The 23,686-nt window shown below is 43.7% G+C and overlaps 1 protein-coding gene across 2 annotated transcripts in view; it reads left to right on the top strand.

Moving 5' to 3' along the window:
- Window positions 1-23,686, top strand: part of RFFL (ring finger and FYVE like domain containing E3 ubiquitin protein ligase) — a 51,544-nt gene that overhangs the window by 11,640 nt on the left and 16,218 nt on the right. For both annotated transcript variants that reach the window (XM_075013822.1, XM_075013821.1), the window contains exons 2-3: window positions 11,638-11,828; window positions 18,065-18,469. In XM_075013822.1, coding sequence (XP_074869923.1) covers window positions 11,643-11,828; window positions 18,065-18,469 — 591 coding nt within the window. In that variant the 5' untranslated portion in view covers window positions 11,638-11,642. The remainder of the gene's footprint in view (window positions 1-11,637; window positions 11,829-18,064; window positions 18,470-23,686) is intronic.

Here is a 23,686-nt window from a genome sequence, read left to right as displayed (position 1 = left end):
GCATCGCTCCTTGCACAACTTTGGGGGCACGAGCCGTAAACACCTGCCCTCTGCAACGTGGAGAACAGGAAAGTGGCTTGCAGGGAGGGCTATGCCGGGAAGAACAGGAATTGTACAGTAGGGTCCCACCCCCCACCGGACTCGAACTGTGTTAATATAAAATGCATAAGTCGAGTCCATGCAAAGCGCTGGTCTACTGTAGTTGAAAATCTGAAGAAGCAGGTCTTACCTATAAAATAATTGTTAGTCTTTAAGGTGCTACAGGACTGCTTGCTTTTTGTGAAGATACAGGCCAACATGATTACCCCTGTGAGTGCGTTCAAGAATGGCAGCCTTGTACTTTACTTCGGATTAACTGTAGATGGACATGCAATTTATTCTCCTTGGTGGAAACCAACTGTCATGATGAAATAATTGGTGCAATTGTCAATGGTCTATATGTGTTTTTTGTTGTGATGTTAGCTTGAAATCAAGCTCTAGATAGTATGGTTAAACTAGTGCGACAGGCTATTCCACAGGAACAACATGCATGTCTTCTTAAAATCTGAATGATTATTCTTTTTAATATTGTATGTGTTTGTGCCTCAGTACAGTTCTTGGTTTTCCAATTTTCTTCCTATAGGATGACCTTTGTACTAGTTTATGGTAAGATAGTGTTTACTAACACAATTTAACATAATTGTCTCATATGCTACTTTTTCAGTGGCCGTATTCACTAAGGTCAAGTAATCTGGTGGTATGCTATGCCAAAGGCAATCAATGAATAATTGTTCCCATCAATTTTAAAGACGACCAGCTTCTTAAATGTAGAGCTGCTGTACCACTGTTAATAATACAGTGGCACTGTGCATTTAGCAGGAGTTATCTCTTGCAATCTTCATTCAGGGTACTTTAACTTTAGAAGCAAAACAGTGGATTGGAATGAACTGTATTCCATGCTTTCCTCTCAAACCATAACAGCTCATCAAAATAAAAGGAACCAGAGATCCTTGTGCCACATTGATTTTTAGATTAAAGTATTTTTATTATAGTAATTCTTGACCTTCCCCCCCACCCCTCCACTCTCTGATTTGCTCACCTTGATTATCTTTTTCTGATTTGTCCTCCTTGCTTACTGTTTTTGGTTCTCTGTGCCTTAAATATTGAGTCTGTTCTGGTCTGGCTATGGTGTGAAGAAGTGGGTCTGTCCCACGAAAGCTCACCTAATAAACTATTTTGCTCATCTTTAAAGTGCTACTTCACTGCTTTTTGTTTTGATATTTTTATTATGTTTATTTCATACTTAAATTTGTGTAATGCTTACATGAGCTAGTAAACCAGATTATATGGGGTGGGGCATCCTGGTCTTTTTTTAAAAAGTACAGTGGAATTTTCACGGAATATGAGCGATCAAGACTTCCATCTGACTGTAATAAAAATGTTATATGTATTAAAACTATCTTCACTGAGGGTGAGGTATGCAAAAACCAGCTGGAAAAACAAGAACACTTGGTTATACTTCCATAAGTATAAATACTTAACCAATATCCCCAGCATGATGTTGGGAGACTTATGTGCTGCTGTGTTTTTTAAAAAAAAAAAAAAGCAGATGCCTATAGATAGTTTCTTTGGTTATCAGTCTAACAGACATCCTGAGAAAATAAATTTCTTTTAATGGGATATTTTGTGTAGCTGATGTAAATAGATATAATACTAATGAAAGTATCTAAATGCTGGTGTGTGTGTGTGTGTGTTAACTAAAACTGGTGAATTGTCCTTTAAAGAACTGATGTGCTTGACACAAATGAGTCCATTCCCCATGTTACCTGTTCCCATTTCAGAGATTCTGAAAAGTTTTGGAAGTTTACTTTTACCAAATTACTGGAGCTGTGAGTAAGACCCTTCCAGTTCATGGTACAGAGGAGAACACAGGAGCTACTTTTCACTGTCTGTCTGAAGATGCATTCACAGCTTTCAGACTAACTGGATAGTGTTGATGGGACAACCATTGTTTGTAGAAAGCATCACAGTAAGGCTTACCATCTAACTGCAATACTAAATTCAGGGGCGAGAAGTAACGTATGGCAGTCATGGAGCGCTTTTTGTAGTATTGTGTAATAGATAAAGCAGAAGTCAGAGTAGACTTTGCACTATAACTGTGAGGAGGGCTTAAAACTAGGTTCATTGGGGGACCGTGACACAAGCCCTGAGGTTAAGTGGGGAAGGAGTAGGGTACAACAAAGTAGGATTCCCGGGTGAAGAGGGGAAAGAGGACCAATCAGCCACTTCTCTAAGGTGCTTGTTATACAAATGTTAGAAGCCTAGGAAACAAACAGGAGAACCTAGACACCCTGGCACAGTCTAAGAAGTATGGAGTGATTGGAATAACGACTACTTGGTGGGATGACTCGCATAGGTGGAGCACGGTCATGGAAAGGTATAAACTGTTTAGGAAGGACAGGCAGGGGAGAAAAGGAGAAGGAGTTGTGCTCTGTGTGAAGGAGCATTTTGTTTGCTGAGTGCTCCAGTATAAAGAGGGAGAAGAGCCAACTGAGTGTCTTAGCATTAAGTTTAGAGGCGGAAGCAACAGAAGTGGTGTTGTAGTTGGTGTCTGCTATAAATGGGCAGATCAGGGAGATGAGGTAGATGAGGATTTCTTCAGACAGCTAAGAGGCGCTTCCAAATCACAGGCCCTGGTTCTCACGGGAGATTTTAATTATCCAGACATTTGTTGGGAGACCACTACAGAAACACACAGACAATCCAGGAAGTTATTGGAGAATGTTGGGGATAACTTCCTGATACAAGTGCTGATGGAACTGACCAGGGACCATGCACAACTTGACTTGCTGCTCACAAACAGGGAGGAACTAGTAGGAGAAATAAAAGTGGGTGGCCACCTGGGCTCCAGTGATCATGAGATGGTAGATTTCAGAATCCTTGCACAAGGAAGAAAGGTGAGCAGTAATATACAGACCCTTGATTTCAAAAGAGCAGACTTTGACTCCCTGAGAGAACTGATGGGCAGGATCCCTTGGGAAACGAAGATGAAGGGGAAAAGAGTTCAGGAGAACAGGCCATATTTTAAAGAAGGCTTACTGAAGGCACAGGAACAAACAATCCCACTGATAATAAAATGCAAATATGGTAGGTAACCATCTTGGCTTAGCAGGGAAATCCTTGGTCAGCTTAAACTCAAAAAAGATGCGTATAAGAAGTGGAAACTTGGACACATGACTAAGGAGGAGTATAAATATATGGCTGGAAAATGCTGGGCAGTAATCAAGACAACAAAGGCACAATTGGGACTGCAGCTGGCAAGGTATATGAAGGGCAGCAAGAAGGGCTTCTACAGGCATGTTGACAATAAGAGGGTTATTAGAGAAGGTGTGGGGCTATTACTGGATGAAAGAGGTAACCTAGTGACAGATGATGTAAGAAAAGCTGAAGTACTCAAAGCTTTTTTTTTTCCCCTCAGTCTTTACTGAGAAGGACAGCTCCCACACTGAGGTGCTAGACGGTGAAGTATGGGAAGGTGGAGGGCAGCCCTCGGTGGGGAAGGAATGATTTAAGAGCTACTTAGAAAAACTAGATGTACACAAATCCATGGGTCTGGATTTAATGCACCCAAGTGTGCTGAGAGAATTGACAGACGTGATGGCTGAGCTTTTGGCCATTATCTTTGAAGACTCTTGGAGACTGGGAGAGATTCAGGATGATTGGAGAAAGACAAATGTACTGCCCATCCTTAAAAAATGAAAGAAGGACAATCCAGAGAACTATAGACCAGTCAGCCTTACCTAAGTCTCTGGAAAAATAATGGACGGGATCCTCAAGGAATCTATTTTGAAACACTTGGAACAGGGGAAAGTGATCAAAACTAGTCAACATGGATTTGCCAAGGGCAAGTCCATGTCCAATCTGATTAGCTTGTATGATGAGGTAACAGGCTTTATGGACATGGGGAAATCAGTGGATGTGATATACCTTGACTTCAGCAAAGCTTTTGATACAGTTTCTCACAACATTCTTGTTAAAGAAGTATGGATTGGATCCATGGACTATAAGATGGATAGTAATTTAGCTGGCTTGATGGTCAGGCCCAACTGGTAGTGATCAATGGCTCAATGTCTGGATGGTGGTCGGTTTCAGGTGGAGTGCCCCAAGGTTCGGTTTTGGGACTGGTATTCTTGAACATCTTTATTAATGACCTGGATGAGGGACTAAAGTGTACCCTCACCAATTTTGCGGATGACATCAAGCTAGGGGGAGAGGTAGAGGGAAGGTTCAGTGTGTCCTGGATAAATTGGAGGATTGGGTCAAAAGGAATCCGATGTGGTTCAACAAGGAGAAGTGTAGAGTTGTGCACTTGGAATGGAAGAATCCCAAGCATTGTTATAGGTTGGGGACAGACTGGCTAAGTAGCAGTACAGTGAAAAGGGACCTAGGGATTTTGGTGGATGAAAGGCTGGATATGAATAAACAGTGTGCCCTTGCAGCCAAGAAGGGCGAGGGTATATTGGGCTGCATTTGGAGGAGCATTTTGAGCAGAGCTGGAGAAGTTGTTGTTCCCCCCTATTCGGTACTGGTGAGGCCACATCTGGAGTATTGCATTCATTTTTGTGCCCACCAGTGTAGAAAAGATATGGATGTGCTGAAGCAGGTTCAGTGGAGGGCAACAAAAATGATTAAGGGGCTGGAGCACATAACTTATGAGGAGAGACTGAGGGATTTGGGCTTATTTAGTTTGCAGAAGAGAACACTGAGGAATGATTGAATAGCAGCCTTCAACTTCCTGAAGGGGTGCTCTAAAGAAAATGGAGAGAAACTGTTCTAAGTGGTTACAGATGGCAGAAGGAGGGGTAATGGTCTGAAGTTACAGAAGGAGAGAAGTAAGTTGTATGTTAGGAAAAACTACTTCACCGGGAGGGAGGTGAAGCACTGGAACGTGTTACTTAAAGAGGTGGTGGATTCTCCATCCCTAGAGGTTTTTAGGTCCTGGCTTGACATAGTTCTGGTTGGGATGACTTAGTTGGTGTTGATCCTTCTTGACACAGGGGTCTGGACTCAATGACCTCTTGAGGTCCCTTCCAGCTCTGTGATTCTATGATTAGCAGCTCTAAGTCATTGTACTATGTAAAATTTAGTCCATTGCTGAGGTCATACTTGCCCACAGATATGTCATCAAGTATTGCCAGTGACTCAGTTAGAAAGCTGCTGTATGTTCTCCATGTGGTTCGGTTATCTGAAAGTGATCCTAGAATTCTCCTTCATATGGAGACCCTAGCAGGAGCTATCCCATTACTTTGACATGTTTTGAAATTCAACATCACCTTAAAATATTCTTTATGTCAACTTCACATATTTTTCTTTCTTTAACTAGTTTTTTTTCTTTCCTTACTTTTGCACTGGTATTCAGGAGTATATCTATATCATCAAAATCTGTAAGTTTAGGCATGCTCAGAGAGAAGGTACTTGCTAATAAAGGGCTTTTGAAGGCAATACACAAAAGGGGATAATAAGATTCAGTTACTGGAAATTTAAGCCAGCTAAGTTGAAACTGGAAGGTATTTTTAACACAGAGGACAGTTAAGCACTGAACAGATTACCAAAGAATGTGGTAAATTCCCCATCACTGAGCGTCAAAACAGAATGTTTCTGTAAAAGGTATGCTAGTTCAACCACAAATTGATTGAGCTTCATGTGGGAATTACTGGATGAAGTTTTGTGGTTAGATGGAGAGCATAATGGTGTCTTCTGGCCAGGAAATGTATGAAAGCACAGAGGTTACTAAAATTAGAATCCGGTTATCAGTGTTAATTGAGTATAAGCATGCATTTTCTGCATATTGTGGCTGCATTTACACTACCTCTCTGTTTCAGAAGGGGCATGAAAATGTAGCAGACTAAAAATGCTAATGAGGCTCTGATATGAATATTCAGTGCCTCGTTTGCATAACGTCAGCACTCACTGCGTCGAAAGTGCTGCTTTTGAAATGCAAAATAGCTGTGTAGATGGAGTTTCTTCGAAAGCAAGCCCTGTTTTCAAAAGCACCAGCTAAATCCAGGATTGTGAGCTCAATCTTTAAAGAGGCCATTTAGAGGCCTAGGGCAAATAAATTAAAAAAAAAAAAAAATTGTCAGGCATAGCGTTTGGTCCTGCAAGATGGCAGGGGACTGGACTTGATGACCTCTCGAGGTCCCTTCCCGCTCTGTGAAATATGTATGTATGTATGTAAGAAGGGTGCTTTCGAAAGCAGGGCTTCCTTTCAAAGGAACCCCATCTACATGGGTATTTTGCATTTCAAAAGTAGCACTTTCAGTGAGTGGCTGTCATTGTGCAAATGAGGCACTGAATAGTCATGTCAGTACCTCGTTAGCTTTTTCTATCCACTGTATTTACATGCCCCTTTGCCCCTTCCAAAAGGGAGGGGCACTGTAGACATAGCCTGTCAGGGTATTGAGCTGAATTCTGAATCTCATAATCTACTAAGATGTAAACCTAAATGTTCAAAGTACTTCTGCTTCACATCTATGGGAGCAGCATAGAATCATAGAAGAGTTGGGCTAGAAGTAACCTAAGGAGGTCATCAAAGCCAGCCTCCTATGCTGAAGCAAAATGAGGTAAACCTAAACGTTTCCGAACAGGTATTTGTCCAAACTATTCTTAAAACCCTCGATGGTAAGGATTCTATGTCTTCTCTGGAAAGCTTATTCTGGAGCTTAACTAACTATCCTTAGAGTTAGAAATTTTTCCTACTATCTAACCCAGAGGTTGGCAACCAAAAGAGCAAGAAGAACCATTTTTTTTTTCCAAATTCAGTGAAAACCTCAAGAATTCAAGAGCAACAATGCATGTGAACACGAGATGGTCCTTAATAAATAATGTGAAATCATACTTTTGTCAAACCTATTTTTAAGAACAGCACACACATATCCCATAATGTACTGTACATATTAAAAAGGGAGTTATCCAAGGTTTCGAGATCACATTATTCTTTAAAAAATCAAATCCTCATACTGCCTTAGGTTAAATGATCTTCAATAGTAGAATTAAATCAATTAAAACTAAAGACACCACAGTTAAGGTTTGCCCTAATTCTATAAATCTCTTTAGAGGAATTGCAGTTTCTCACGGTCAAGATCATACAGTATTTAGAGATCTACAGTGCCTAAGAGTCCCTTATTCATGGAAATAAGTGTCTTAGTTGTATGCTGTTTGACCACACTAGAACATCTGGCCCCTCAGTATTGTGTATATACATACTATTACCATGGGCTGCGTCTACACGTGCACGCTACTTCGAAGTAGCGGCAGTAACTTCGAAATAGCGTCCGTCACGTCTACACGTGTTGGGCGCTATTTCGAAGTTGAAATCGACGTTAGGCGGCGAGACGTCGAAGTCGCTAACCCCATGAGGGGATGGGAATAGCGCCCTACTTCGACGTTCAACATCGAAGTAGGGACGTGTAGACGATCCGCGTCCCGCAACATCGAAATAGCGGGGTCCTCCATGGCGGCCATCAGCTGGGGGGTTGAGCGATACTCTCTCTCCAGCCCTTGCGGGGCTCTGTGGTCACCGTGGGCAGCAGCCCTTAGCCCAGGGCTTCTGGCTGCTGCTGCTGCAGCTGGGGGTCCGTGCTGCATATACAGGGTCTGCAACTAGTTGTTGGCTCTGTGTATCTTGCACTGTTTAATGAAAGTGTGTCTGGGAGGGGCCCTTTAAGGGAGCGACTTGCTGTTGAGTCCGCCCCGTGACCCTGTCTGCAGCTGTGCCTGGCTCCCTTATTTCGATGTGTGCTACTTTGGCATGTAGACGTTCCCTCGCTGTGCCTATTTCGATGTTGGGCTGAGCAACGTCGAAGTTGAACATCGACGTTGCCAGCCCTGGAGGACGTGTAGACGTTATTCATCGAAATAGCCTATTTCGATGTCGCAACATCGAAATAAGCTATTTCGAAGTTGGGTGCACGTGTAGACATAGCCATGGTGATTTATGAAAATCTTTTTTAGGAGTTGAATATGAGCATCTAATGAAATGTATATCAAAATGCAATCCTGGGGCGTAGGCAGGTCTTTTATGAGTATTTGTGCGTCTTGCTAATTGTAACAAATTTTATTGTGATGAATTAGCAACTAAATTAAAATTTTTGTTGTGCTTTCTTATCTTACTGTAGTTGATGGAAATCTATAACTGATGATTGTTGTTTGTTATATTAATGGCTGTCACTTAATTTGTGTTCTTACTCATTTCTCTTAAATTGGGAAAGCAGTTTCTTAAGAACTTTGCAATTCCGTGCCCTACTGTAATTAAATTTTTGCACACAGTCTGAAAGAGTAGCTTCTATATCTGATAAGCATGTTTAAGGATTTCCTGAAATCACATCTGTCATTGTCAACCTTCTGATAACTCCAGAATAAAACATTGGCTTAATAACACTGAATTCAATCTTTGTTTTGTCTGGTTTGCTTATTCCTTCTTTGCGACATTCAAACTAGTGCAAAGTTTAAATGAATAATGGACCTGATAGGCTAAATGTGCATGTAGTTTTCATCTCTTGTAGAGGTGGTGAATGCCTTGTTTAGTGGGTTCATATCTTGGGTCTATAAACCTTGGGATCAAATTAAATCTCTCAAAACCATTATCATTCCTTAAAATAGCTATTGGGAAAATAACTTTTAACAGAACTTTAATGCTCTGAACTTAGAGTTCAGAAAAAAAGCATAGATAAGTTCTGGTTATATGTATTTATGGATTGTGCATTTAGAGCGATCATCACGAAATATTTGCTATACAGGATATATCCCTCTTTTTCCCCACTGTACTATCACATTAAAATATCTGAACAGAAATGAAGCAGACTAGCCGCCTCAGCCTATTTACAGAACAGCTTCAAATGGTGTAGAAGTAAAGTCCGTGCACCGTGGAAGTTAGAAAACAGGCTTTCAGCACTTGGTGAATTATGTAGATGAAAGTGTAATAAGCTAATCCATTTAATTTGAAAATTAAAAATGGCATGCATTTGCTGATGACGTCCAACTATGGCCCTAAATGTGTACGTAAATCACGGTCTGACACTATATGAACTGTTTCTCCTGTGTCATTAAGACTCTTGTTTTCTATTTGTACGTTAAAATTTGCTGAACTTGCAAGCTTACCATTGTCATGCTCAGGCATGTGTCTTCTGTAGTGACAGTGGTAACTTTGACAGGCCAAATTCAGGTAGAGTTTGACAGGATTAGAGAGTCCAGTAAATATGTTGATTACTGGAACTGCACCAAACTGCAAAAGCCTCCCTCGTTAAGTATATCAGCCCACGTTCAAATATTGGGTATTAGCTCCTCATGCCAAAAACTCCTCAGAGCTTGTATTGATTAAACATTTTCCAGAGTATGGTTTAATTGGGTCATAAAAAGTTTACCTAGTGAACATGCATTAACAGACTAGCTAAGAAGAACAAGGTTGACTCCATTGATTTGGAAAATTTGAGCAATATGCATTGAGCTGGTGCATTCTGATGCTGGCAGAAATTGGGAGATTTGAGGGGTGAAGCTCCCTGTGAATCAGAGGTGTGGAGGGGCAGTGAGGGGATCCACTGAGGCATGGAGAGGGGCAACCGGTGCAGTGCTGGGAAGAGGAATCCTCTGTGCCCAGTGCCATGTATTCATAGAATTGTAGGGTTGGAAGAAACCACAGGAGGTCATCAAGTCTGACCCCGCCCCCCCACTGAAAGTAGGACCAATCCCAACTAAATCATCCTAGCCAGGGTTTGTCAGGATGGGACTTAAAGACCTCTAGGGAAGGAGGTACCACCAGCTCCCTAGGTAATGTGTTCCAGAGCTTCATCACTCTATTAGGCTATGTCAACACTACAGAGATCTTTCAAAAGAAGCCCTTCCTGAAGATCTCTTCGAAGAGAACTTCTTTCGAAAGAGTGCATCCACACACAGAAAGGCATATAAAAAGAGTGATCTGCTCTTTCAAAAGAAAGTGTCGACAGACCCCTGATCTTTCACAAGAATGGGCCCTGGATTGAAAAATCAGGTGCCATGAGGACTGCCCTTTTGAAAAGCAGGGCCCTGCAGAGCATCTACCCACATTTTCTCTCAAAATGAGCTTTCAAAAGAAGGCGTTCTTCCTAAGACGGGTGTGGAAGAGTGTAGTCGAAAGGAGCGCTGCATTCTTTCGATTTAGTTTGGAAAGAATGCTTTTTGTGTATAGATGCTGCGTGGGATCTTTCGAAAGAGCCCCCTCTTTCAAAAAATCTTTTGAAAGAACTTGCTAGCATGGATGCAGCCTTAGTGAAATAGTTTTTCCTAATATACAACTTACACGTCCCCCACTGCAACCTGAGACTATTTTTCCTTGTTCTGTCATCTGTAACTACTGAGAAGTGCCTCTCTCCATCCTCTTTGGAACTCTCCTTCAGGTAGTTTGACGGCTGGTATCAAATCTTCCCTCACTTTTCTCTTCTGTAGACTACACCCAAATCCCTCAGCCTCTCCTCATAAGTCATGTGCTCCAGCTCCCTAATCATTTTTGTTGCTCTCTGCTGCAGTGTCCCCAGTGCTTCCACATCCTTTCTGTAATAAGGCATCCAGAATTGGACGCATTACTTCAGATGCACCCTCACCAGAGCTGAATAAAGGGGGAATACTCACCTCACTAGATCTGCTGGCAGTTCTTGTTCCTTTTGTCCATTGTTGGCTGGCATAGGGACACCTTGTCCCCAGGCACACTGGTTGGAACATATGTTCCTGCTCTTCCCCGTGGGTTAGGTGCCTTTGCCAGGACCTGTAGCATCTGTAAGGTGGAGAGAGGAGAGCATCCTGGCTGCTGCCTGGCAGTTGGCCTAGTCCAACTTGGTCCATTCATCCATTCTATCAGACATTGGGTCAGAAGATGTCTCACCTCCCTCCCAATATTTCCATTGGTGCCCTCCGTCTCTGTTCCTGCTTTATCATTTCTGCTGCCTCTGGACAGAAATAAGCTGAAAGATGTATAAAAACCTTAAAAGTGTGAACTGAAAAATGAATGCAGCAAATACAAGATAGATTGTACTGACAGCTTCTAGTTTCTGTGTTTACAAGTCTGTTCTATGCTGTGTCCCCATTGAGAGTCACATCTGACTGCAGATGGGGATGCAGACCCTAGTGACCCTCACATTCCCTGACAGCTAGTAAGCAGTGACACCTAACACATGATTTGAGTGCCCAGGGGAATGTTTACAGGTCTGTGTGCTTAGTAGATTACAAATAGGTAATATAGGTATAAAGCGGCACCACACTATGGGAAAGTTATTGCATAAGTGATTTTGCACCAAAAACACTGACGTAGTCCCACTCCCTCCTCCATCCTCTGTTTCCTGATCTCTCCCTGCCCCTCCCCTGACTGTTTCCTCAAGGAATTTAGATAAGAGTACATATCCTGCCACCCATTCTGAAACTCCACCCAGACATTTTGTATTAAGGGTTTAAAGCACGTTGTGTTGCAGATATTCATGTTTTTGGCGTATGTTTGTAGTTCATAAGAGGTGTGTCAAGTAGCTTAGTTAATGAAAAAGTATCAACATTCACTTTATGCCTGGCCTTTACTTTGGCAGCAGATATGTGGCCTCCAGTATGCTATGTAACTGATGTTTTTTCTCACCCTTTTAGTTACTATGTGGGCAACCTGTTGTAACTGGTTTTGTCTGGATGGACAACCTGAGGAGATGCAGCAGCGGCCACAGCAGGGTACCAGACCCCAGGCATATTCCAACCCAGGTTACAGCTCCTACCCTTCTCCTACAGGTTCTGAAGAGAACTGCAAGGCGTGTGGGGTGCATTTTGAAAATTCCTCCAGGAAGGTAAGTGGTGAGCTTGGTCAGTGAATTGGGCATCCGCTTGGTTTGACTGACATACACAATCTGAGTCCCAGATTGTTTATTTAGCATGTCAGTTTCAAGTGCCTCAAAAACACAGAACCAAAGGAAGCCCTTGATTTAGGGACACAGTGTATGGCAGATGATGACTTACTTTGCTTTTTTTTTTTTTTTATTTGAGTCACTTTCACAGCTGGCATAAACAAAAATAACGAACACTTTAATGGTTAAGGCACATCTTGGCTGTACTAGATGCTTTAATAAAGGATAGCAAGCTAATTTCCATCAATTAAAAGCTACTGTTATTGCCATTGTTACCTAGGATAGCTTATTTACTCTGCGTATTTGACAGCACTTTGTTATATATTCTGTTTCCCCTAGTTTTCAGTAATAGGGGAGGAGAAAACATTTTAAGAATGGGAAGCTGTCACTGCAAAGCCACAACAATTAGTTGGATGTAGTACCTGAAATCATCTTGACTATTTTCAAATGGAGTTGGTTTGAAGGTATGCCCTTTTAAGAAGCAGATATGACAGTAAGCAAAATCCATCGTGCTTACAGAGAAAAATGAGTCAACTCTTTTAGCCTTCAGCTAAAAAGCTGTAACTGTTTGTAGGGAGTGAATGGTCAGTTTAGCATTCATTCCCAAATTTGTCACAAAAAGAAGTGCAATCTTTACACTTTTTTTGTTTGTTTTGCTTTGTTTTACTTGTTATCCTGTGTTTTGTATTTCATCCTTGTGCATTGCAGTACCAAAGTTTAGTGTCACAAGATTCAAAATTAATTAGCAGCCTTAGGTTAGGGAAATGATTTAAACAGGGAGGTTCCCATAGTGCTTCATGAAAGCGTTCAGGAGCCACTTAGAATCCACACTTCATGACTCAGCTAGTGTCTGGTCTGTACTATGTTCCCAGCATTAGGGTGATGAATAAAGAGAGGTGTTTTACCTGGATAAATTAAAAGTTTTTAAAAGCTCAATTTTAATGTATAGTTTCCTGAGAGAATCTTCAAAAGGAGCTATAAAACTTGCCATAAACTCCACAACTGCTAAAGAGTCAAATCAGTTTTGACTTAATCCCGTTTTAGGCACTGGAATTTTCAGACTGGGAAATTCATAGAATTGGACTCTCATTTTTAGTCACATTTGGAAGCTCACATTGTGGGAGAAGATAATTCTCCATCAGGCTGCTTTACTTGTTTGTCCCTGGAGACATCATGGCTATATGCTTTTGTATTGTGAGAATATTACATTGCTGAAACTATTCTCTAAGGATTGCAATTTTGGAAATAAATGTCTCTTAAGCAGGGTTCAGGCACATATGTACAGTCAAAGTAGGCAGCTTACTGGTGTATAGTAGTATACATACTGCACTAGGCATCCTCTAAATATTGTCCCCAATGTGAGAGCATCTCTCTCTAGAGAATACATGGGAAAAGAATTGTTCACAATCAAACTTTGGCCCTTTCTGCAACAGGGAATAAAGGGTAAGAAGCAGATGATTTTTGTCATTACAGTGAAAGATGGAAATGCAATACTGCTGCAAAAATCCAACACAAAAGCAATGTAACCCTGATTTTTTAAAATGTGTATTTTAATAGAATTCATCCTGAAAGTGATGACCTACTACTTGAGTCATCAGTAGCATCCCCCACAGTGGTGTCAAGTTCACTGAAGGCAGAATTGTTTACTGATTCACATTTCTTGAGTTACTTATTCTCTAGAGCAAGACATTTTGGACTCACCATTCAGTCCATAATTGACTGAGATTTGTGCTCCTAAATAAAACTGACGAGTATATGTAGTGTTTTGAAGGATACCTGTTACTCATTTGTTTACCAGTATGTTGTGTACTCTAAAGTGATACCTCGTTAGGCCACCATCAGGGAAAAGAATTAAAGGACATGATAGAGTCTGGTTGTATTGCAGCAAGATCACGGAGGACTGTAGCCTAGCATAAGATGGGTGAAGGAGTTACTTTGAGCTGTGATACCTAATTAATATTTAAATAAGACACATATATAAAACATAATGAATAGGTAAGCAAACGCTTTCGACATGGAGGCCATATGCTGACCTCTCAAGAAATGTACTGTATTTTTTCAGGATATTCAACTTTTATTTGCATGTGAGAAACATTCCTAATACATTGGAAAACTTGATACTTGTTAAAAGGATCAGGGCAGAAAACAATGAAGGCATTTGAAATGAAATAAGTATGGACATTTTCTTTGTAATGAAAAAGATGCCTTTATATAATCATCAAAGTGTCTTTAAAACTTTAATTTGTTCTTGCTGATGAAAACAATCTTGTTTTTTCCTGGACTCCAAGCTAACTTCTGATCCTGGCTTCCTATATTCACAGGATGATTGTTAATTTAAGTCAGGCTTTTGTGATTTTTATTTTCCTGCTTTAGTGAAGTGTGCCAGGCATTTTTGGGGACAGAATCAAGTTCTTCTTGCCTCCTTCTCTGCCGCCCGTAACAAAAATTTAAATGTCTCTGCTAATGTCTGAAAGACCATTGTCTCTAAAAACATACCTACTATAAAAACTGGCAAGTTTGGGTGTATGATACAAAACAGCAGCTTCTGGTTAAAGCTTGAATGATGGTTTTGAGACACCTCTGTTTTAAATAAAATTAGCCAAGTGAATTGAACAGAAATTCTGGAATCTGAGCAGAAACTGAACCTTTCACAATTTACAGTGTTTGGTCAACAATTAAGTTCTAGGCAGGCTTTTGAATAAAATATTACAAGATGAGCTGAGATATATGTGACAGGTACAGCAATTTCTTGCAGTATCCTTAACAAAATAATGAATTACATTTAAGTATATCTGGAGTCCATTGTATTAAAGGTAACATATTGATCAGGGCCAGGATTGTGTAACTTCTGTAGGGGAGACATTGAAATAAGGTCTGGATGATCAGAGGATTATGTTGAATGTTACTGGCACCTGCCAGAAATGGACTTTTGGGGACAATAAATGTGAAATCCATTTCATGGGAAATATCAATAGAGAGGTGAATGCAAATTCTCCACTTCCAGTTATGCAATTACCTGGCTTTTAGAAGCTACGCCTGGAGGAGTGGGCCTTTGCTTATCATCTTTTATCAGAGACGTAGCCATGTTATCCTGTAGCTTCACAAATAACAAGCACTCCTGTGGCACGTGGAGACTAATAATTTTGTTAGGTCATGAGCTTTCATGGGCAAAAACCCACTTTGGTTTTTTTTCATCTGAGGACATGGGTTTTACCTATGAGAGCTCATGGTTTAGTAAGTTTGTTAGTTTCTACGGAGCCAGGGGACTGCCACCAGACTTCCTGCAACTGAGATCAAAGATCCAAACTGTATAAAGGAAAAACTGGTTGTTCTGGTTCTGAGCTAAAGCTGTCACCCAGCTTCTGAAAAAAACCCTTTTGTGGGGTTTGAAAGATTGACTCTTACCAGGACCTTTGTTGGAGTTGGGAGCTGTTTTATGCTAAGCTTTTTAGACTGAGTATAGGTTTGTATGGTTTTAAAACGTGTTTTCTCTGATGCCTTCGTATTAAAAATAAACCTTTGCTTGAAAAGACTGTGATAACTTGTAACTGTTGGTAATTAGAGCTGTTCGCAGCTTTTAGAGAGAAAGCAAAGCACAGATATTGGCCTCTTTTAGGTATTCTAATTTGCTGGGGAACTCAAGTGTAGGTAAGTAACTGTGCAGCCCTAACAATGATTGGTTGTGGGAAAGATGTGAGTATCGTCCCAAGAGAGGTGGTGACTGAGGAACTGGGAGCCTGTAGCAGGTGCCCTTGAGGGACCATGGAGGAGAATACAGGTTCAGTCACCCTCAACTGCGACTGTTGTTGCTACTGATCCCTTGCTGAAATAAATTAGATGATGCGCCTCATACATTTCCTTTGTGGTATCTGAACACCTGTGCACTCTGGAGTGTTAAATACAGGGACATTCTAGGCAAAGAGTCCTTATCTGTGGAATCTGGTCCCTGTAGAGTTTGGCAAAAGGCTCATCTTTGCAGATCCGACTACCAGATGCTTCTAAACTAAAACATTCCGTCTTCTCTGGTGCCTGTTTGGTGACCACTACTACATCTTTTCCATAGATGCTTGCCATTAATATTTGTTCAAGGTTTCCAGATCAGAGATTCTTTATGAAAAGTATTTGCTCCGCTAGTGTAGACCATAAACAGAGAACAGTCCCCATCTTTGCACTGAACTAGATTCCTTCAGGCATCCAGTATCCAACAGATCAGACAAGCAGGAAGATTTTGTATTAACAAGGGGGAAAACTCTTGAAGCTGGACAGTAGGCAGAGACGTACCTTCCTGACAGCAACCCATTTTGCAGTTAGTGGAGTTGAATTAGTTTTGTCTTGCATAAGAGAAATTTTGCCCTGAGATGGATAGTTTATTTTGGTGGATAGGACTCTTGAGACCAGATTTACAAGCTGTACTGGTTATGTGACTAGCTCAGGCATAACTGGGTGGACATGATTCTGGTCCAGGAATGTTTATGGTTTTAAAGGATGCAAAATCACCTGAGCCCCATTAATAGGTCTTTTATGAAGTTCCAGAACACTTGACAGAAGTCAAACAGATGTTAGCTGGGCAGGGATTCAGCTGGATATTTGCCCTTCAGTAAGGTAAAATGTGGGAGCATTTATGTTATGTGATTTAGTTTGACAGAGTGTTCATATTCATAAGTCTAGTAGCTACGCCTCTGAAAGTGCTCTGTATGAAAGGAAAACATCTGAACAGATCAAAATCATAAACCACGCCTTGAATTACTGTTGTGATTCAGAAGCATTGGCCTCTAACTCTGCTTTCTTTGAACTTTGAACAGAGTTGTAGATTTTCTCATTCACCATGAGTAATTCATAAGAAAAAAGATTTTGTCTGTGATTTGAGTTTACATCTATTACTTCCAAGTGTGAGTCTTGACTACTTATTGCATAGCTCTAAAGAGTTTTTTTGATGGTAGTGCAAATTTATGTGGAATTCAAAAGGAAGGAAAGACAGTGACTAATGGATGCAGGAATTGCGGGATTAGTAATAGAATAAAATCCAGTCCAGGCTAAAAGTGATAGAAAACGATCTGTCTGGTGGCCTTTGCAAAAAATGTATGGTCTCAGTCCAGCTGCCGGTGGATGCTCCCACACAAATCTCCTTTGTGACTGAAGTGGCAGACTTAGGAGAACACAAAAAAGTTTGCACATTAATGCATTATGCTACATATCTGTTTTGCAGCAAGCGGAATTGTCCCAAGTACTGGTGACCTTTTTACTAGCACTGAATTCATATACACATTTAAAAAAAAAATCAGGAAAGAGGAAGAATTGAAATGACTGTTTTGATGATGATCCTGCTCTCACCTGACTTTCAGAAGTGCTCAACAACACAGCTCTAGCTGAAGCCAGCAGGAGCTGTGCGAGTGTTCAGAACCTCTGAAAACCAAGGCCTGTAACCTGGATGCTGGGGATTTTAGAAGTACTTAAATATGAACTAATAGAACTTAAATATTAAAATCTGTTTAGATACCTGAAGTTGCTCAGCTCTCAGAAGAGATCAGATTTTCCAAATGCTCAGCACCTCTCATTATTGTGACATTAAAGGCCAGATTCTCAAGTGTGCTGCTGAACTGTGAAAACCTGCCTACTTATTTTGATGCCTAAATAGAAATGGAATTATTTTTTAATACTAACTGCTGTTGTAAAACTTGTTCTTGTTTCCTGTTCCTTGTGCTGGAATGCTCCCCCAGCCAGTAATGCACACATGCTACCTATTTACATTTTTAAAGTAGCATACAGATCCGATTTTACTGTAGAAGGTCTTTGACCTTATAGGACAGATAGTTTTATTGCATTCCATCTGTGATTTAACAAGCCAGATGGGTTCAGAATAAATCATTGAAAATTTTTGCAATGTTGGTGGAATTCATTATTCTTTCAAAAAAAATGTGATTTGTGTAACAGATTTTAATTTATAAGAACTGTGTGTTGAAGCCAACCACGTCAGAAATTTTTCTGTTCATTTTCTTTGTCAGCAGTGTGTTGTGTGCTTGACTTATCTTTTATACATAAGTTTGAGTTGTCTAAGATGTGATCCACAGTTTATATTATCTCTGGCTTCCATGTTGTGGTAGCCCCAATACTATTCTTCTCTTTTTCTCTAAACCTTTGTGGCTTAGTGTCTTTTCTCTCCCCCTATTCTCTTTGGGCAGCACATCTGCTTTGACTGTAAAAAGAATTTCTGCTCTTCCTGTTCAAGCCAGCCTGTAAGCAGTCCCCTTCTCTGCCATCTTTGTCAGCGGTTCCAAGCAACAGCATTTCAGCGGGAGGAGTTGATAAAGATGAAGGTGAAGGACCTACGAGATTATCTGGCACTCCACGAGGTTTCCACAGAGATGTGCCGTGAAAAGGAAGACCTGGTGTTTCTGATTCTTGGTCAGCAACCTGTAATCACCCAGGAGGATAGAATACGAATCCCACCATTAAACTCTGGCACATCTGGACAGCTAAGCTTCACTGTTCTGCCGCAGACTAGCACAGCATCGTCTACCTCACAGGATGCTTCTCCAGTGTCTGCAGATTCCATCTTGAGTCCTGTAACTCAGGAGCAGCAACAGGTACAACCAATCTCCAATTAGAAGCAACTTTCATGTATGCATTCCCTCTCATTGTCAGGTTAAGTATTGAGATGCTACTTGTCTTGCCCATTACAACTCTGCAGATATCTTTTTTTATTACAGATTAGTGCTTAATGAGGATACGGGGCTTCTATGTACTGCAAACGACTGAGTGCTTCAGCTGCGTAGCATACATCTGATCTCCCTATAGTCATAACAAAGCTGAGTTCAAGGAATCAAGCCCTAAGGTCCTTCCTTAGGCAAATACCCACAGACATCACTGTTTGCTTAGAGACCTCCCTAGGCTGTAGAACAATTCAGAACTAAAGGAATTCTGTACATATCCATTCCAATGCCTGGATTTCCTTGTTGCTGTTTGTCTGTTATGTTGTTTGTCCTTTCTGCATTAATGGAATTTATTTTTGGGTGTATATTCAATCTTATTTTGGATCTAGTTTGGATATATTGGATACTTCAGCCACCATTCTAAGGCTGATCATTGCTTTGTGTTCTCTGCTTGTAAAAGCACCAGATATCCCTGTGACTAATAAATCATGAGGATATTTGATATCTGTGCTGAAATGAAAGTATATTTTACTTCCTTTTCTGGCCAGGATGTTGCTATCATACTGACAACTACAAGCAGCTGTTAAAATATTTTACCCTCATTCTGTATTTCCTTTCCATAAGGCAACTAAAATTTCAAATAGGAGAATGGGAGAAGATGGCTGAGGAGCCTTTTGGAGTCTGCTCATCTGCTGATTTGAATTGCAGAAAGGCTTTGACTGAGGCCAAAAGTCATTAGACCTGGCACTGACACTGCCAGAAACTGCCTCACTGAACTCTTTCAGAGGCAGTTAGTAATCTGAGGATTTACATTGCTTTGCTTTTTTTAGTAGTCTCTCTCCTTACTGCTCTGGAATGTTTCCTTACAGCTTGTCTGTACAAACACTAAGTTCACAGCAGGCTGGAGTGTAACTCTACCTCATGTTAGCCCGTCTAACACGCAAAGTTCGCCATTGTGGTTGGATCTACTCCCATTTCAAAGTGGGGATAGATCAGACTGCACAGTGGAATTGCTGAGTGCATGGCAGCAGGGGCCATGCAGATGCTTAGTGCTTGCACACTAGTGTAAAGTTCATTTACGTTCCAGCTTCCCATGAGCTAAGCATCTGTGTAGACAAATTCTTAATGTTTAACATCTGTTCTGGGCCATCCTGGTGGGCTTATTTTTAAAAAGTGCACCTCTTAGTTTTTCTGTATGTGCACCATGAGGCAAGGTATCTTGTTTGAAAATGCAGTAATGGTTGAGGACCTATTTGTGGGTGTAGTTAGACGTGCCTTCTTGCTGCCATGGAGGCAACTCGTGTTTGGAGATACCCGAGTGCTGTGTTTTCTCCAGCAAACTTTAGCCCTGGTTTGACTTCTGTTTTCATTATCTGGTGGGAACTCATGGTAATATCAGCTCGTAAAATGCTTTTCATTTTGCTGGGGTTTTACAGATACTAACTAATCACAGCTCCCCTAAGTAGCAGGGGAACATTCTCTGCAAGTTTATGTCAAAGGTGGTCTGAAATGGAGAGGATAAATATCCTGAGCCAACCTACGGATGTGGGGATCCCTTTGAACAGGGATTAGAGCTCAGTTCTTCTTCGAGTGTCCCCGTGGGTGCTCCACATTAGGTGTCGGGCTCGCCCGGCGCCGCAGATCGGATCTTCCAAGCAGTTTCTGCCGGACCGCGCATGCGCCGGTGCGCGCCGCTCCCCCGCGCACTCCCGGCCATGTGCGCGATCCGGTCCCCGCCAGTTCCTCTTAACCGCCGTCGGCTGCAGACGGAATCCAACTAGGCTAAGGCCAAGTAGTGTATTCAACGACTTTATCTGTTTTTTCTTAAAGTTTTTTTCAGGCACTTAGGCTACTATAAGCTAGCCGGTTGTTATTTTGTAAAAAAAAAAACAAAAAAACAACAACGAACAAGCTAGGAGAGGGACAGCTCAGCCAGTCCCAGTAACAAGCGCCGGAGGCCAGGAGCTAGGGCTATCAGCCCTCCTGCTAAGGCAGGCCATCGGACGGGGAAAACGGCACAAAGAAGGTGCTAAGTACCCACTTAAAAACTCAAAGACTCATCAACAATGTCCTCTTCAGGCTTTAAAAAAAAAAAAAAAAAATGCTGCTTCTTGATAAGGCCCTCCAGTCAGAAGCGCCGGAGCGGCCGCAGCAGGAGGGACCCTCCGGGGCCCTTAAAAGGAAAGCTGCCTCCCTCACTCCATCAGCGCAGAAACGGAGGAAAGTATCTCCAGCCCGATCCCTGCCGGCAGCAGCAGCTAGTGGGACGGGAGGAGCAAACAGCCCCCAGCCGCAGCAACAGCTGATCGGCGGCTGCACGGAGAGCCACGTGGAAGCGGCTCAGCCTCCGATACTCAGCCAGCCGCCCCGCACCGCAGGCAGGGCGGCGGCTAAGCAAACGCCGGTACCGGCGGCACCGCAGGCAGCGACACCGACCTCTGGGGAACCGGCGGTGCAGAGCGCGCAGGCACGTAGCCTGCCGGCACCGGAGGACACCGCACATGCGGCATCGCCCTCAAGCGTGCCTAGCACGGTGCGGACGGGGCCGGAATCCCCTGTATGCTCCCCAGCCCGATCCCTGCCGGCAGCAACGGCGAGCGGGACGGGAGGAGCGAGCAGCCCCCAGCCGCAGCAACAGCTGATCGGCGGCGGCACGGAGAGCCACGTGCAAGCGGCTCAGCCTCCGATAATCAGCCAGCCACCCCGCACCGCAGGCAGGGCGGCGGCTAAACAAGCGCCGGTACCGGCGGCACCGCGGGCAGCGGCACTGACCCCCGGGGAACCGGCGGTGCAGAGCGCGCAGGCACGTAGCCTGCCGGCACTGGAGGACACCGCACATGCGGCACCGCCGTTGAGCGTGCCGAGCTCGGTGCAGACGCCGGAATGCCCTGTATGCTCCCCAGCCCGATCCCTGCCGGCAGCAACAGCGAGCGGGACGGGAGGAGCGAGCAGCCCCCAGTCGCAGCAACAGCTGATCGGCGGCGGCACGGAGAGCCACGTGCAAGCGGCTCACCCTTCAATAATCAGCCAGCCACCCCGCACCGCAGGCAGGGCGGCGGCTAAACAAGCGCCGGTACCACCGACCCCCGGAAAACCGGCGGTGCAGAGCGCGCAGGCACGCAGCCTGCCGGCACCGAAGGACACCGCACGTGCGGCACCGACTTCGAGTGTGCCGAGCTTGGTGCGGACGGGGCCGGGATCCCCTGTATGTCAGGGGCGGAGTTACCTCCTCAAGGGAGGGGGAAGACTGCACACAAGAGGAGGCATTACAGCCCCTCTCCGCACAGGGCTGTGGAGTTGCTTTCTCACAGCCCTCCGCTATGTTGCAGACTCCAACTAGAAGGCAGGGGTCCCCCCCGCCCCACTTGGCCTACCCGGAGCCCCCTTCTCCATTTCTGCAACCAGCCTCACCCTGGCTGGGACCACCTCCACCCTTCCTGGGATTTGAACCGCTGGACTATTAGGCAAAGTCGCTCTCTCCGGGGTCTCAACGGTCTCCCTCCCCCAGACGCACAGGGTATGCACCAAGGGAGTGGTCTAGGTCACCTTCCCAAGACCAGTGCTTATACTGCCATGGTTGCCCCTACCACGCAGGGCATAGACACCATCGGCAATCTACTAGGGAAAGATCCCTACGAACGATCTCGTACCCCCGAGGGCAATTGCGACCGGGGACAGAGACTTAAGCATCTCAGGGGGGACTGGTTATGGAACCCCGAGATTTTCCTCGCACACCTCTAGTGAGAGGGTGTACCATCATCAGCAGGAACCGGAAGGGTCCAGAGAGACGTACCCCAGCGGTTCCTCGCTTTCCTCCCCGGATGAGGCTACAGCCCCGGGGGCGTCCATCCTCCGGACGATCTCAAACAGTTCCAAGAGCTGTTTTACGAGGGTGGCCTTCACGCAAGGCTTCCAGACAGCAAAGGTGCAAGAGCAACACCATAAGCTCCTCAAAAATCTGAGACCTCCGGCCTCCTCCAAAATAGCAATACCGCTGATGACGCAATCTTGGAGTCTGCCACTATGATATGGCAGACTCCTGCGACTATTCCGCCTGTCCACAAAAGAGCGGGGAAAAAAAAAAAAAAAATACTTCGTGCCCACGAAGGGCATGGAGTTCCTGTTCAGCCACCCACAACCAAATTCTTTGGTGGTGGAGTCGTCGCAACGTGGGGGAATAGACAAATATGCCAAAAAGCTAGAGCTGTTGGGCAGAAAGGTCTACTCCTCCTCCACGCTACTGTTGCCAATGGCAAATTACGCAGCGCATCTAGCGAACCATAATTTCGACAACCACATTAGGTTGACCTCCCTCATGGACTCGCTTCCAGAGGGCACGAAACCAGTGCTCAAGGCCATCATCCGACCATTTTATAACCAGTGGCAAAGGATCACCACAGACAAATGGGTGCTGGAGATCATAGCCACGGGGTACGCCATCCCCTCCCAGTTGCTCCCACCGCCATGACCTCCACCCGGGGCCCCACCTCCAGGAGACCTCCCATGTAGCGAGGCTCAAGCAGGAGGTAGACCATCTCATGCTCGTAGGGGCAGTGGAAAGAGTGCCGGAGCAACTGCAAGGGAGAGGGTTCTACTCGAGGTACTTCCTCACGGGGAGGCCCATCTTAGATTTTCGAGGCCTCACCGGTACCTGCGCAAGCAACGTTTTCGGATGATCACAAACGCCTCCATCCTTACGGCACTAGACGATGGAGATTGGTTCGCAGCCCTCGACTTACAAGGTCCTACCGTTTGGGCTCTCCTCAGCCCCCAGAGTCTTCACCAAGACCTTGGCAGTGGTGTCAGCCTACCTGCACAGACAGGGGGTATTTATATTCCAGTATCTGAATGACTGCCTACTCAAAGGGGCCTCGAAGGAGGAGGTACTACGCATAATATGTGTCACAGCAGGCACGTTCTCTTCGCTCGACCTGCTTATCAATCTGACAAAATCAAAGACAGACCCCACACAGGACATAGAGTTCGTAGGGGCACGCATAAATTCTATTACAGCGAGGGCGTATCTACCAGAGACTCGTTTTCGGGCCATCGGCTCCCTCGCGCAAGGCTTCACCTTCAGCCCTATGGTGCCGGTTCTGACGTGCTTACAGCCGCTGGGCCACATGGCAGCAGCGACGTTTCGTAGAACAG

Source organism: Carettochelys insculpta, chromosome 19, assembly GCF_033958435.1.
Source record: "Carettochelys insculpta isolate YL-2023 chromosome 19, ASM3395843v1, whole genome shotgun sequence".
NCBI classification, from domain to species: Eukaryota; Metazoa; Chordata; order Testudines; family Carettochelyidae; genus Carettochelys; species Carettochelys insculpta.
Note: the sequence above shows the minus strand (reverse complement) of the source record. Positions and strands in the feature narration are given on the sequence as shown.